Consider the following 16,305-nt stretch of genomic DNA (forward strand, 5'->3'; position numbering starts at 1 on the left):
ATCAAACACACCGGTTACACACAGTTGCAGACATACACTACCGCTCAAAACTTTAGACACGCTCATTCTTTATCTTTATTTTTTTTCCCCACATTTTAGAATAATAATAAAGTCGTTAAAACTCTGGAGTAACACAAATGGAACTATGGGAATTATGTTGCATTTAAAAATAATCCAAAATAAATCAAAATAATAAATCAAAGTAATTTAGCATCTTCTTTTTGCCTAGAATTTCCAGAAATGTATTCTTGACGTTTTCTCACCCGATTTCTTGTGGAATTTCCCTGAGATGATTTTTAAACAGTATTAAAGGAGTTCACACCGACGCTGGACTCTTATCACCTGCTTTTCCGAATATTTCGCTCCGAGTCGTCCGTTTAAAAATAGATATATTTGTAAATAAAATGTTAGTTTTCTAATGAAAGAAACGAACACGTCGGCACGATTATATTTTTGTCTACGACACCGATTTCACAAGTTTAATCAAACACCTTCAGATCAAAAGGTTGTCATCATCATGAGATCATGAGAAACATTTCAGTCGGGTGTCCACAAACTTTTGACTGGTAGTGTAAACATGCTTATAGACAAAAAGGAAAGGGCAATGCATTCTGGTTAGTCGTAATAAGTTCTACAGTGATGTTAAGTCAATCTCTCAGAGCTCCAAGTGCGTATAAAGGACCGGACTGAGCCTTAATGTGGTAAAGTGTTTACAGCAAGAGGAAAGGTCAGTAAAGGTGTGTTAAACACAATCTCTTCTTTTATAGCCGTCAAACTATGCACAGGTTTAAGAGATATTTCATATAGATCATGTAGAGAATAAACACAACATAACGGTGGAACTGCAGAAATCATAGTACACTGGTAAGTGCTAGAAATTGATAGCTATGCTTAATGGTTAATGACTACTAATATAATATGTTCTGCAAATGATCTGTAAGTGCATCATTTCGTCAATGAGGGACATTTAAAGTGAGATTTGTCTCAATTCTGTGCAAATTAGGTAAATCAAATCAAAAGGCCTGAATGATTCCTCAGACCAATCCTATTGCACGTGTGCGCTGACGTTTCTTCAGTTCCCTGCGCACACATTTAGCTCCTACCTGCGATGCGTTCCTATTTACTCCTACTGACATGCAAAAACATGGTTTCATCCTATCCTGTCGTATACAACCTCTCATTTAATTATATAGAGATGAAGAAAAATAAAGCTGGAGAGTGTACGTACACTATATGGCCAAAAGTATGTGCACCCCTGACCATCACCCATGACCCATATGTGCTTGTTGAGCATCACATTCCACGTTTAGGCCCCCTTTGCCATTATAATATCCTCCTCCGCTCTTCTGGGAAGGCTTTCCACTAGATTTTGGGGTGTTGCTGTGGGGATTTTGGGGCGTGGCCGTGGGGATTTGTGTTCATTCAGCTACAACAGCATTAATGAGGTTGAGGTCAGGCACTGACGTTGATGTGAGGAGGTGTTCATTCCAAAAGGTGTTCAGTGGGGTTGACGTCAGGGCTCTGTGTAGGACACTCACATTCTTCTACCTTCTTCTAACCTTCACACACCGCGTCTACTGCATACAAAGGCATTCTACTATATATCTTGTGTGCTTCAGAGTTTTGTGGCAACAGTTTAGGGAAGAATCACAAATGGATGCGATGGTCAGGGGAGCGCATACTTTTGACCAGCTAGTACAGTTAGCGTGCTTTGCTAATCTAATCTAAGGACGAATCGGAGCATGTGACATGTTATAAAACAAGCGATGTTCACACGGATTAGTGTGTTATTGAATATGTATTTAACTGGTCAGCTGTAAAAGCTATATGGTATATAACTACTACTGCTTCTCATTGGACATTTAAATAAAAAATGATGGACAGGCCACGCCCACAAGTAAGACACAAACTATAAGTGACATGAGTGACTAATGTGAGCATAGCAGAGTATGGGCTTCTACTTGGAACATTTTCTTACAAGCGAACCCTCAGTTTAAGAATCTTTAAGGGTTCTACCAGAGTGAAGAACTGAAGAACCCGGGTTCATAGATAGGTTCTATGTGTGTGAATTTTGTACCCAGTTCTCGGTCTTGTCTCTCCTCTCCAGCAGTTTTTTCTGGAGCATCTCTCCTGTTCCTCCTGGTTTGCTGAACTTCTCTACTATAGCTTTGGTTTTCTGGAACTGGGCCACAGGGACGAGGTGTTTCACACACTTCAGGTATGTAGACATGGTTTGCTGCAGGTCTGGTAAAGGTACTTTGGGTATCACCTAAAGGAATTCAGTTAAACAAATATGATGTAGTCTAGACTGTTAAGTGACAACATTATGCTTATCTTATGAATTATGATGGATATGGAAATTGAGAGCAGTGGGATCATGCAGGAAATGTTCGACATTACATAAGAAATGTGGCGCTCATGAATATCCAGTTCGTTTAGACAAACTAAATAAGGTATAAGGAGACTCACTAATGTGCACCTTGATTCGTGTGAAATTTGGACCGTATCAGTCGTGCGTTCGTGCCCTCTGGCCTGGCGTTAATTCATCAGATGATGTAAATGTTAGCATTTCTCTGAAATTTCATCTTTTTCCCCCTCGTTCTCTCAAATTCCTCTTGCGGTGTAGATTCTTTAATAAAAAGTGAGAATATCACACACACTCCTCAGTCCTGATTCATTTTCTGATTTCTAAATCAAAAGAAAACGAGCTAGGAAAAAAATTCTCCACTGCGTGTTTCTTTTCAGGACGTGAGCGTGGATGGATCAAACCACACAACGTGGCCAAGGACACTCGTTGTGTTTCCTCCTTCAGTGTAATGATAAGTAATGGAAATGCGCACTGTAGTCAAGGCCGGTCACTCGAGGTTCACAAACCTCTCGTTGAGACTAAAACGCCTTTTCGTATGTGTCCTGACAATCAATAGGAGTGAAACACAACGTGAATGTACAACCCCAATTTATTTACATTTGTCCCGACTTTTGTGGAATTGGGGTTGTAATCACTCTGTTGTGAACGTTCTATCTGAGATGGAAGACGTGTTCAGGGCGTAACTGCAGAGTCCTGCAGGAATAAACCTAGAGAGCGGAATTGAAAGAGCGTTTAGAAAACGTCAATAAAAACAGAACCTTCGAGGAGTGTTGGTTGGATGGAGAGACTGATTGATGGATGGAGGGATGGATGGACAGATACAATGTGTAGGGTTTTTGTAGGATACAACGTCAGTGTGAATTTAATTTTAATGAACAGTTTTAATTTCTAAAAATGTGTTTCAAGACAGGAACGTTCAGAAATAAAAAGCTCTATGATGCCTATGAATATAAAAACCCGTCAAATATTAAATTCCAATAAATATAAATATAATAAAATTAATAAATTAATAATGAGAATAACGTTTGAATTATTTGCAAACATTATTTGTTCTGAAGATAAATCTGTACTGAGGGAGAGATTTGTTTTTGTTTGTTTATTTGTTTGTTTTTTAGATAAAGAGCTTCCCAGCCTGCAAAATGTTTAAGAACCCCCCGATGAAATTTTCTGTCAAAAGAATAAATGTATTTATTTAGTCAGTTTTTATGTGTCCTATTTACCTATATATAGCTCCTTCCTAACACAAGGTCACTTTACACGTACATAACACAAAGTAACAAAAAAAATAAGTAAATAAGCACGCCTATTACCCAGCGTTTAAACTCAGGCATCAGTTGTATCGCTGTTATATGATCGTTGCTATGACTACATTTTTTTGTCTTGTTATGGTAACAGTATAAGGTGCATTCATTTAGAACTTTACATTTTTGATTGGATCTATGACGGTGAGTTAGATGAAAACCTCTTTTTTTGTTGTTTATTGCAAATACTGTAAAATACTTTAGTGTACGATGTGCCCCAATTAAAAAAATTTAAAAACCTCATTATAATAAAGTTCACCTCACTGTACTTTATAACAGCATGAATATCTTCCTTTTCAATACTGGTCTGCGTTTGCATGATCACACACACACACACACACACACACACTGTTTTTAACACACCCTCATTGACTTGGCCCTATTGCCCCTTGGGAGAATCCCTGACGCCACGTTAAGAGCCGTTCCATTACTCGATTAGCTCTATGAGGTTTGTTAGATGAGCCCTTGGAGGGCCGAGGGATCGACTCAACATTAATGTGGACTTCAGGAGCAGAACTCATCTAGAAATCATCCGTTTTCAGATTGTAAACCAAAGTGTAAACCAGTGCAATAATTTACAGAATAAATCAAATCAATCAATCAATCAATCAATCGATTGCATAATAAATAAAACACAGTGGGGTTACTGTAATCAAAGTGGACTTTTATTTACGGGTCAGTCCATCTCAAATGGTCCAATAATTGTAAAGTGTTTAATTTTTCTCATTATTTTTTTTTTGAGTGATTACCTCAATGTATTGGCATTGCAAACACACCATTTTAAATGTTTTTATTTGACTCGGTTTAACTACGACGGCCATCTTTGTGTCATGGCATACAACACATTTTGGTTATATAGCTGTTTATAGAAAGTGCTATATCTCGGCTCAGAACGGTCCTAGTTCGGCATCTTAACACCGATTATTAAAACAGAGCAACTTGTTTTCTTATTGTTTTTTTTTGTTTTTATTGTGTCATGTCTAAAGTAGATCCAGTCACAAAAAATGTAAAGTTCTACATCAATACACCTCATACTGCAACCGTAACAGGACAAAAAAATAAGATGAGAAAAATGCAAAATAATGAATGAATCACATGGAGTAATGCAGAAAGGAACAGTTTATACGCTATAGTGAGTTGATGCTGTCTGAGATGATGATGGTGATGATGATGCTGATGATAATGATGATGATGATGATGATGATGATGATGATGATGATGGTGATGATGATGATAATGATGATGATGATGATGATGATGATGATGATGGTGATGATGATGATGATGGTGATGATGATGATGATGATGGTGATGATGATGCTGATGATAATGATGATGATGGTGATGGTGATGATGATGGTGATGATGATGCTGATGATAATGATGATGATGGTGATGGTGATAATGATGATGATGATGATGATGATGATGATGGTGGTGATGGTGATGATGGTGATGATGATGATGGTGATGATGATGATGCTGATGATAATGATGATGATGATGATGATGATGATGATGATGATGGTGATGATGATGATAATGATGATGGTGATGATGATGATGATGATGGTGATGATGATGCTGATGATAATGATGATGATGGTGATGGTGATGATGATGGTGATGATGATGCTGATGATAATGATGATGATGGTGATGGTGATAATGATGATGATGATGATGATGATGATGATGGTGGTGATGGTGATGATGGTGATGATGATGCTGATGATAATGATGATGATGATGATGATGATGATGATGGTGATGATGATGCTGATGATAATGATGATGATGGTGATGATGATGGTGATAATGATGATGATGATGATGATGATGATGATGGTGGTGATGGTGATGATGATGATGGTGATGATGATGATGATGATGATGGTGATGATGATGCTGATGATGATGATGATGATGATGATGATGGTGATGATGATGCTGATGATAATGATGATGATGGTGATGGTGATAATGATGATGATGATGATGATGATGATGATGATGATGGTGGTGATGGTGATGATGATGATGGTGATGATGATGATGGTGATGGTGATGATGATGATGATAGTGATGATAGTGATGATGATGATGATGGTGATGATGATGGTGATGATGATGGCGATGATGATGATGATGATGATGATGATGATGTGATGATGATGTTGATGATGATGATGGTGATGATGGTGATGATGATGATGATATTAAGCTTACATTGCTGTCTCTGGATGGTTCTCTTTCCAGCACAGGCATCTTCACCCTATGATCCTGACGCTGATCGGACGGTCTTCACAACACACACACACAAACACACACACACACACAGACTGACACAGACAGACAGACAGAGACAGCGGATATGTTAGGAGTGTGTTTATACATTTATCATACCTTTAATCTCATTCAGAAAATTGATTGTGGTTGTTTTACTGTTAATATCATGACATACACTGCTTTTCAATGCTTCTGGCAATCAAGGACCATCTGTAATGAACGTAATAATCCGAAAATAATTAACAGTACGATATATATATATATATATATATATATATATATATATATATATATATATATATATATATATATATATATATATATACATATAGACAGGTCTGTGGAATGTAGATATGTAGATCAGTAATACCTGAGTAACAGAAAGCATGCTCGTGTGAATGTGTATGAGTAACACTTCATGCACAAAAGATAATGAAAATAAAAAATAGATTATAAATATAAAAAATAAGCAATAAACACATAAATCAGTGCAGTTACATTCAAGGCAAAGACAAGGATGAGGTAAAATTAGGAACGGTACACATATAGCCTACTATATATGTGTTTAGACACTCTGATAGTTGGGGTGTGCAAACTTTTGCACACAGCTGTATATACGTTTATCCTGCAAATATCTTACGGATAATGATGCAGGGTTCTTGCTTTTTGCTCAAGAGATATTTGCACATTTATTTTTAAACTGTCCAGTCATTAATATCCGGATTTTCTTCTTTAGTTTTTTCTTTTTTTTTTTTGCAAGCTTATCGTGCAATGTGAAATTTGAGCTGTGGTGTGCATTAGGGAGGATGCGTTAGTGCAGAAAACGAGGGGATGTGCAAAGACAACGGATTCCAAACATTAATGCAATGAGAACGAGTTTGAAATCTGAATATTCATATTGTTTATTACAAGATTCCCAGACCTGCGCGAGAATCTTCTCTATTAAGACACTTGTCTTCATTTAAAATAAATAAATAAATAAAATACTACTAATAAAGAATGAATTACGCTGATATCTGACATCATGTCCAAAAAAAGCAATATGCAAAAACATGCAAACTAACTAAAATATAATACTTCATAATTAAAATAAAAAAAACAGCAACAACGAAACCATTTATACATTACTTTAATCAGCCCAAAGTCTCAATTTCACAGCGTCGGGATATATTATAATATTTTTTAGACACGCTCTTTAATACGGTAGAGGGAAATTCACGAGAAAAGCATTAATTTTTAATTTATTTATTATTCTTTTTTTGTTGTATTATTGTTAATTACCTGTGGAGTGGATTAGAAGTTTCCGTGCGCGCGCTCCTTACTGTCCATCTTCCTAGCGCTCCTCTTTCCGCGCGCACCGTCACTTTTTTTTTTTTTTTTATCCTGCCCTTTCTGGTCGCCCGTCGGGCTTTCATCCGAAACCACGCCCCCTTGGTTAACCGGGCGCGCTGAGATTGGTCAGTGGATACTGTGAAGGAGTTCTGAAGGCGCTCTGATTGGTCGGTGTGAAGCGCACGCGACGGCGTTCTGACAGACTTTTCCAAACGACTCTGAGGTAAATCAGTGTGTTAGCAAAGACACGATGGAAGTGTCTCGGACTGAAATGACTCCGTAACGAAAAGTCCTGCTAGTTAAAACATTAAATATGAACTATTTGATGGGAAAATGTGCCATTAGTTTTATCCATTTTATAATATACGTATGAATAATTGACATATTAACTGAATTAATTAGTTTCAGTTAGCCTGACATGAGTTAGCTAGCTAATCTGACTGAAAATAACTTGATTAATGAAAACTTTTTTGAGTAAAAATGAATACTTTAAAATGTATTAATTTATATGCAAATAATTCACATTCTCTCAGATTTGAGACATGAGTGATGTATTGTTTCAATTATAAATGAAAAAAATATTTCAATAAGTATTAAACAATAAATGAGATTAGCTGATTAGCAGATACATCTCATTTATTTTATATATTTTATCTTTTTTTTATACTATAATTATGTGAATGAACATTAATTATATTATAACTTTATTTAAGGAAATATGTATTGGCTGTGTGTTTGTTTGTTTGTTTGTTATAGCAGACACAACAATCCAAACTGTGACACCTGTTTCAAGATGTTTATTATCAAAATTATCATCATTAATGTGAATACTCCATTTTGTTCTGTCTTTAACAGCATATAGTCTTACCTTTTTTTAAACATTTGAGTCTTAATCATATCCACATATTCACACACCACTAAATTACATGATTTACAAATATGTACATGTGTCATATTATAGTTCGGTATTTAAAAGATATTCTTTTAATTCCATTAAACTAAATAGGCGGACATTTTGTTAAAGCTCAAGTACATTTTGTACAACAATTTTTTATAATTTTTTATACATCAAAATAAGCTACCATTTTTGTTCATATTGAAATATAGGTGAAATATTCAGTGTTATTTTCTGTACATATAATCTCTGTACATTTGAAAGAAAGCAGCTCAGTAACATGAATGTTTTTACTGATTTAATGATTTAATACAGTTCACTTTGTCATGAAAACTTCACAGTACAAGCATCAGAATGGAAGTAAACTCCTGTGTGATGGTAAAATTATTTAAATTCCCCATGAACACTGTGTCAATTAGACACTGTGGGGAATTTCTGCCATTTCTGTTCCCAAGAACATCAGAGATAGGTTGGGATTAGGAAAATTTCTCATTTTAAATAAAATATTACTATTCTTTTGAATAATAAAGGTGCCAGAAATGCCTTAAAATAATAGTTTTTGGTTCCCAGAAAATTGACCATGATTTAATGAGTTAAATAGATTTATTTGCTTAAAGAACTGCTATAAAAGGCCAAATGTGTAACGCTAAAGCATTCTTCAGTTTATCCCTTTGGGGATGTTCCTGTGTAGAACCCGCTCTGAAAGTAGCATCCTTTAAGTAGTCTAAGAACTATCTAGAGCTCCTAAAGAACCTGTTATCTCTGAGGTTCTTTCTGGCACCAATGCCACGTGGATAAAGAAATAAAAAGTTATTCGGGGAACCAAAAATGGTTCTTCTCCACTCTAAAACTAAACTTTCCTGGAAAATCCTTCAGGATTGTATCATATGTGACATTTTATATACATCCAGGAGCCAAGGAATCAATGAGAAACAAATACAAATTCTTTTAAGAACTTACATCAATTAATATGTTTTGGAATGTTTGGCAAATAACCTTTCTAGCACCTTTATTTAAGAGTGTGATGTTAAGTGTACTCTGGTCCCGACGACTCTTCCTCGGAGAATGATCTTGAGCCGAATCCGTCCTCGATGGGAAGGGCATTGGTTGTGGAGTTGATGTTCGTGTTTGTGGTGGTGCTCAGTCCTTTTCTTTTCAGCTTGCGTTCCTCCATCTTGATGGTGTCGTAGAGTCCTGTGGGACCTTCCTCCAGCAGCACGTTCCGCTCGGAGTAAGATGGCTTCATCTGGCAGACGTGGCGCAGCACGAGCAGAGCGGGAGCATACAGCATGTTGACGAGGCCCATGCCCAAATTGAGCTGGACAAACCCCAAGTTATGGACGATCTGTCCGGCCACGATGGGTCCCATGGCATAGGCCACGGAGTACGAAATGTCTGCTATGGCGTACACGCTGCCGTAAACAGACACATGACGGACGTCGACAAGGAAGGCCAGCGTGGGCAACAGTGCCGTGTCGACGAGTGCGATCCCGAAGCAGATACCGCACAGCGGCACCATGAGCTGTCCGAAGTTCTTGCAGGCAGGCACGGTGCATGAGCTAGCACCGATAATCACCATGCCCAGAGCACCGTAGAACCACTGCAGGTGTGGGTACTTGGCCGCCAGTTTTACTGTCAAGTACACGCCAAGAACATGCGGGAAGAACGAGGGCAGCCATGTCAGGCCCATCTCCCATTTAGTGGCGTGCATCGTGGTCTCCATCCAGTTGGCCACCGTTGGCTCGAGGAAGGCCAAGGGTATATTGCACACCGTAAGTGCCCCCGCCACCACGGCGATATATGGGTCCACCATGAGCCGATGGATGGGAGTGCCGATGGGCATGTTCTCACGTGACCGGTCTGAGAAGGGCTTGATCACAGTGAGCAGCAGGATACCGTCGGCCAGACACACGCATGCCAACACGACGAACGGTACACGCTTACCAGCAAACTCATACAGCACTCCGCCGAACGGTGGTGCCACAAGGCTACCAAATGATATGAATGCCAGGGCGATACCGAGTGCACGACTGCGTTCCGGCTCCTCTGTGTACTTGTCGGCAATCATGGCGATGCCTGAGGTGTCTGCAAATGCTGAACCAAGACCCTGTAGGCTGCGTGCAGCAAACAACGTGCCATAGTTCTCAGCAAATGCGAACACGCTGGTGGACAAGAACATGACCGTCAGCCCAATTAGGAGTGGGATGTCGTAACCCACACGGTCGATAAACGTCCCCGATAAAGGGTTCACAAGAAGCTGAACGATAGCTTTGGAGGCGAACAGAACTCCTATCTTTACGTCCAGGTTCTCCTTGGTGCTGTCGGTGGAGGTGTTACTGTGTGTGTTTGCTTCATTTTCGCTCTCCAGGTCGGCCAGGTAGTCGGGGATAATTGGCACGATCACCATGTACAGCATGTTGTCTAAGAGCAGCGCCACGCACACGATCACTAAGATAATCCTCCGCTGGCGCTCGGGGTCGTGCACCGCCCCGCCGAACTGCTTCGTCCTTTCGGAAAGTTTCTGAGCAGCTGACCTGGCCAGACCGAGAGAACCTCCGGACTCCTCCATGCTTCAAAGTGAAGGAAAATCTCTCCTCCTGCTTTAGACGCTGTGTATTTATTTCTTCTTCCCCGAAGCGCGAAGTTTCCCCCGGTCTCTCTGTCTTTACGCGCAGAGTTCAGCTCATCCAGCGCTTATTCTCCATCTTGTGTCACTCTCATCCGGACTAGTTGCGTCTTCCGGGCGTTGTCTTATTCTCTCTCTCTCTCTCTCTCTCTCTCTCTCTCTCTCTCTCTCTCTCTCTCTCTGTCTTTCTCTATTGTTGTTTTCCTTACTTTCTTTTTTCTTTCTTTCTTTCTTTCTTTCTGTCTCTCTTTCTCGTCTGTTGCGCTCAGACTGTGCGCCTTTCCGGATCCACAAACGGCGCCGCTGCCATTAGCGCGAATGAACTTGCAGCTTTGTGTTCAGATGGTTATCGTTTCTCTCTCTCTCTCTCTCTCTCTCTCTCTCTCTCTCTCTCTCTCTCTGATCTATAAATGGAATCGCATTGACCAATCAGAAGTGGAAGGAGAAGTACCCGAGCTCTCGAGCATCACCTCCTTCACAATGGGTAAGTGTGTGTGTGTGTGTGTGTGTTAGAGAAAGTGATTTACAATACATTTCTCACACTAAGGCATATAACGCATTAAATAATGAAGTGTAATAGATAAATATAGCTTTAAGCACGATATAGGAAGTTATATAAAAGGAAAGTGTAATGTGGATCAACAGCAGCAAATGCAAGAATAATAGAAATAATACAAAGGCAATATAACAATATCAAATAAAAGGTAAATATGTTAAGATAGATTTTATTATTATTATTATTATTATTATTATTATTATTATTATTTACAGAGAAACGTACACCATTCAATAATACAAAATGAATAAATAAATATATAACTGAGCACATGTATGAACGAATAACTGAATAAATATAAAAAGATGCAAAATTCATACAGCTGTCAAATAAATACAAATATATAACAAATAAACATCGACGTTGAAGAGGAATAGCTATTAAAATGAATACATAAATAAACAAGCAAACAAACAAATAAGTAAGTACCTAAAGAAGCCCTCCGGCATCACATTGGTGGACAGCGCCCCACGCTGGGGGTTAAATATAAAGTCAAATAAATAAATAAATAAATAAATAAATAAATAAATAAATAAATAAATAAATCCAAATCCAAATCCAAATATGAAATTACATAAACAATAGCACTGAAAACATTAATACTAGAATATTCTCTAATGGAATTGTATAATTGGATAATTCATTATATATCAAACATTTAATATAAAGTGATGGAGTCGCGTGCAGTGGAGAGAAAAAAACCCAGAAGGGAAACGCCCATAAAAAGGCTTAAAGTTAAAAATCAATTTTTCTGAATTCCAACATGACGATACGATGTTGTACAATTCAGAGACACTGCCACCTTGTGTTCACACCATTGCTGTGCACAACATCAGCACCTTCGATAACATCTGGATTCTGGATTCTTACTGGAACTGTTCCTTATTCTCTAATTAACACACACACATTAAACTGAAGTCTGCATGCGAACACAGATGAGAACAGAACTGAGAACGATGAGGAGGTTCATTTCCAAAACTAGTCGATATATAATGAAAATAAATCAGCTTTTCACAATAGGATGATATACTGTAGATTTTATTAGCTTTGTGTGAACTTAGGTATTGTGTTTTATGTATTATTCATTTGTGTTTTTCTTAAATGTGCATTTGATTATTATTATTATTATTATTATTATTATTATTATTATTATTATTATTATTATTATTATTATTTTATATTGTATTATATTGTATAATTATTTTATATTGTCCTCAATATAAAAAGGAACTGAATAAAACATTTCAACAAACGTGTGATTTGTGCCATAAAAATATTGTTTGCATCTAAATATATATATATATATATATATATATATATATATATATATATATATATATATATATATATATATATATATATATATATTATCATGACTTCACATATCACATTATTGTAATATAACATAAACAAACAATCTAATTAATTAATTAATTATGCCCAGGAAAAAATATTTTTGCCAAAAGCTGGACATAAGTTTATAATTAAAATTAAGTGTATTATTAATTATTAATTGTGTTTTTTTGTGTGTTTTTTTTGTTTGTTTGTTTGTTTTAGTTATTAAATGTATTATCATTACATTAATTATAAATTATTTAACTTACATAAGATAAGTTTTATATTGAGATGTGGTGACATTTTGTCAAGGTAATTAAACAACAGCCAGCTAAAATCAATATCAGCTAAAATACATATAGCATTTCCCTGATCCTTCATCTGAGCTTCATGACCTTAAATCAATGTTTATATATACGTTTTGCTTAGTTTGTTTTTTTTAAATTGCTATCCTGGATATATATTTTTGATCAAGTTAAAGTGCGTGAATAATTCATGAATACTGTATAGGTAAATAGATAAAGATGCTGATTATTCGCTAATGTTGTGCTGCTACTGTTTACTGTCTCCACCAGAGGTCACCAAAGAACTAAAAACTACAAACCTCACACAAACCTCACACAAGGTTCATCTCATAAGAATGTCTTCCTTGACGGTTCTTTGGATGTTCGACGGTTCCAGCTTTCTAAAAGTGTGATAATTAGAGCTGCTAAAGAAAAGCATCACTGTTCTAGGGTTCTATATAAAACTGTAAAAGGTTTCACCAGAGGGACAAACTGAAGAACCTTTAGGGTTCTGGTTGGAGCTGTATTAAGAGTTTCTGTTCAAAACACCTACGTGCACTTCATGCCTCCAAGGTGGCCAGGTTTTCTCTAGGCTACTGTTGTATAGGTGATGAAAAAGCGTACATTATAGGGTTTTTTTTTTTATTAAAAAAACACTAATTAGAGTTAGTGTCACATTAAGGTTAGTGTCACATTAGGGTTAGTGTTACATTTGTGTTAGTGTTACATTAGTGTTAGTGTTACATTAGGGTTAGTGTTACATTAGGGTTAGTGATACATTAGGGTTAGTGTTACATTAGGGTTAGTGATACATTAGGGTTAGTGTCACATTAGTGTTAGTGATACATTAGGGTTAGTGTTATATTAAGGTTAGTGTTACATTAGGGTTAGTGTCACATTAGTGTTAGTGTTACATTAGTGTTAGTGTTACATTAGGGTTCGTGTCGCATTAGTGTTAGTGATACATTAGTGTTAGTGATACATTAGGGTTAGTGTTATATTAAGGTTAGTGTTACATTAGGGTTAGTGTCACATTAGTGTTAGTGATACATTAGGGTTAGTGATACATTAGTGTTAGTGATACATTAGGGTTAGTGTCGCATTAGTGTTAGTGTTACATTAGTGTTAGTGTTACATTAGGGTTCGTGTCGCATTAGTGTTAGTGATACATTAGTGTTAGTGATACATTAGGGTTAGTGTTATATTAAGGTTAGTGATACATTAGGGTTAGTGTCACATTAGTGTTAGTGATACATTAGGGTTAGTGATACATTAGTGTTAGTGATACATTAGGGTTAGTGTCGCATTAGTGTTAGTGATACATTAGGGTTAGTGATACATTAGGGTTAGTGTTATATTAAGGTTAGTGTTACATTAGTGTTAGTGATACATTAGGGTTAGTGATACATTAGGGTTAGTGTTATATTAAGGTTAGTGTTACATTAGTGTTAGTGATACATTAGGGTTAGTGATACATTAGTGTTAGTGTTACATTAGTGTTAGTGTTACATTAGTGTTAGTGTTACATTAGTGTTAGTGTTACATTAGGGTTATATCAGAGGTACATTAGGGTAACATTATGGTTAGTTACTTTAGGGTTACATCAGAATTAAATTGGGTTTAGATTAAAGTTACATTAGGGTCAGTGTTACATTAGAGTTGGTGTTGCATTGGGGTTACATTATGATTAAGGTTATCTTTAAAGTGTGTTTGTGTGTACATATGTGTATGCTTGTTTGTTTGTTTGTGTGTGTGTGTGTGTATGTGTGTGTGTGTGTGTGTGTGTGTGTGTGTGTGTGTGTGTGTGTGTGTGTGTCTTTCTGGCTCAGTCCTTGTTGTTGTTAAAACGTGTTTGCTGTAATGAATTAGAGCAGTGAGCTCCAAACAGAGCTGTTACATAAATATGAACTAATCCAGATTACACTTTCTCTGTAATCCTTTAAAATCATTTCTGTACAAAACCCAGTGTGTAGCTTTATAACACATTCTTAAAACTGTGTGTGTGTGTGTGTGTGTGTGTGTGTGTGTGTGTGTGTGTGTGTGTGTGTAATACTTTGATTGATGACCGGCTGTTTGTGCTTTTGTCCTAGAATAATCTGCATAATGTACAACACACAGACTCACGCTCTCTACATGGGATTGAGGATGTGAGTTCACAGTGCATGATGGGTAATTCACACAGGTCACATGACCATGGAGACTAACAGGTCATATGAAGACAGAAATAAACAAGTGACTATCAATGAGTCTTGTTATAGCGGATCCTCTGTCCTACTGTTCCAAATATTTATCAAATTGTCTGATTGTCCAGTTAGACCATAACATTTGTTTTTATCAGAGAAATAAAACACTTTGGGGATGTGCTGTTATAGAAAATCACCCTAAAAGCACACGATAATCCATTCTTTTACTGGAAAGATGAAAAGATGAGTAACTCCACCACGAACTGTAAGAGATTTCAGTTGTGACTGACAAAAGCATTTCAGATTAATTAAATTTGTTCTCAGATTAATGCGGATTATAATTAATCTGATTAGTCTGATGCAATACGACCTCAGCTCGTCCTTTTCAAAACGTTTTGTTCTTTACGTTAAATATAACAAAATCTTGAAAAAAATATATGACAGTGTATTTCAGAACTATGAGAACGCTTTCGGAAACAAAAGTCACATAGCTTCCCATCTCACAACCTGTAATTTATGAAGAAGTATCTGTAAATCATGCGAACACACACAGAAGATTAACACTACTGAACAAAATCAGAATCATATGCTGAAAGAGTAGATTCTTATTGTAGAACCGAGCCAAATGATCCGACTCACACACTATCCGAACCAGGAAGTCCAATTAACAGAGTTGAACTTATTGACCCTGTGTTTCAGAGGTGTTGGAGCTGGATCAGGTGACAACCAGGAGCCAATCACAGGAGGACACACACACACACACACACACACACACACACACACACACACACACACACACACACACAAGTTTCGTAATCATCCAATATCCAAAATTGTTCATTTCAATGTGAAATAATTTTTTTTTGGTAACTTTACGCAAAGAAAAAATAGAGACTAAATAAATGAATAAATAAATAAACAAATAAACAAATAAATAAATAAATATCCGATGCACGACAACAACAGCAGCAACACCGGGATTTTAATGAACTAATGAAGAATAATAGGAGACAAACGAGAACAATCTAGAAAATCAACCAGTGAAAAGGTGAGGTCAGAGTCTATACCAAAATAAAAACAAAACCAACACACACACACACACACACACACACACACACACACACAGTGCTGTTTCA

General features: G+C 36.9%; 2 protein-coding genes across 2 annotated transcripts in view; both read right to left on the reverse strand.

Annotated features, from left to right (window-relative positions):
* The window catches only part of LOC108273528 (choline O-acetyltransferase), a 38,009-nt gene extending 31,986 nt beyond the window's left edge, over window positions 1-6,023 (reverse strand). Inside the window, exons 1-2 of the mRNA XM_017482801.3 lie at window positions 5,899-6,023; window positions 2,078-2,269 (exon numbers count right to left, since the gene is read on the reverse strand). Coding sequence (XP_017338290.1) covers window positions 2,078-2,269; window positions 5,899-5,937 — 231 coding nt within the window. The 5' untranslated portion in view covers window positions 5,938-6,023. The remainder of the gene's footprint in view (window positions 1-2,077; window positions 2,270-5,898) is intronic.
* Window positions 6,024-8,078: 2,055 nt separating this feature from the next.
* On the reverse strand, window positions 8,079-11,202 carry LOC108273604 (probable vesicular acetylcholine transporter-B). Its single transcript, XM_017482944.3, has one exon. The coding sequence runs from the start codon at window positions 10,752-10,754 to the stop codon at window positions 9,213-9,215; it is 1,542 nt and encodes a 513-aa protein (XP_017338433.1). The 5' UTR covers window positions 10,755-11,202; the 3' UTR covers window positions 8,079-9,212.
* Window positions 11,203-16,305: the final 5,103 nt, after the last annotated feature.

The sequence above is a fragment of the Ictalurus punctatus genome, chromosome 13, assembly GCF_001660625.3.
Source record: "Ictalurus punctatus breed USDA103 chromosome 13, Coco_2.0, whole genome shotgun sequence".
Taxonomy (NCBI): Eukaryota; Metazoa; Chordata; class Actinopteri; order Siluriformes; family Ictaluridae; genus Ictalurus; species Ictalurus punctatus.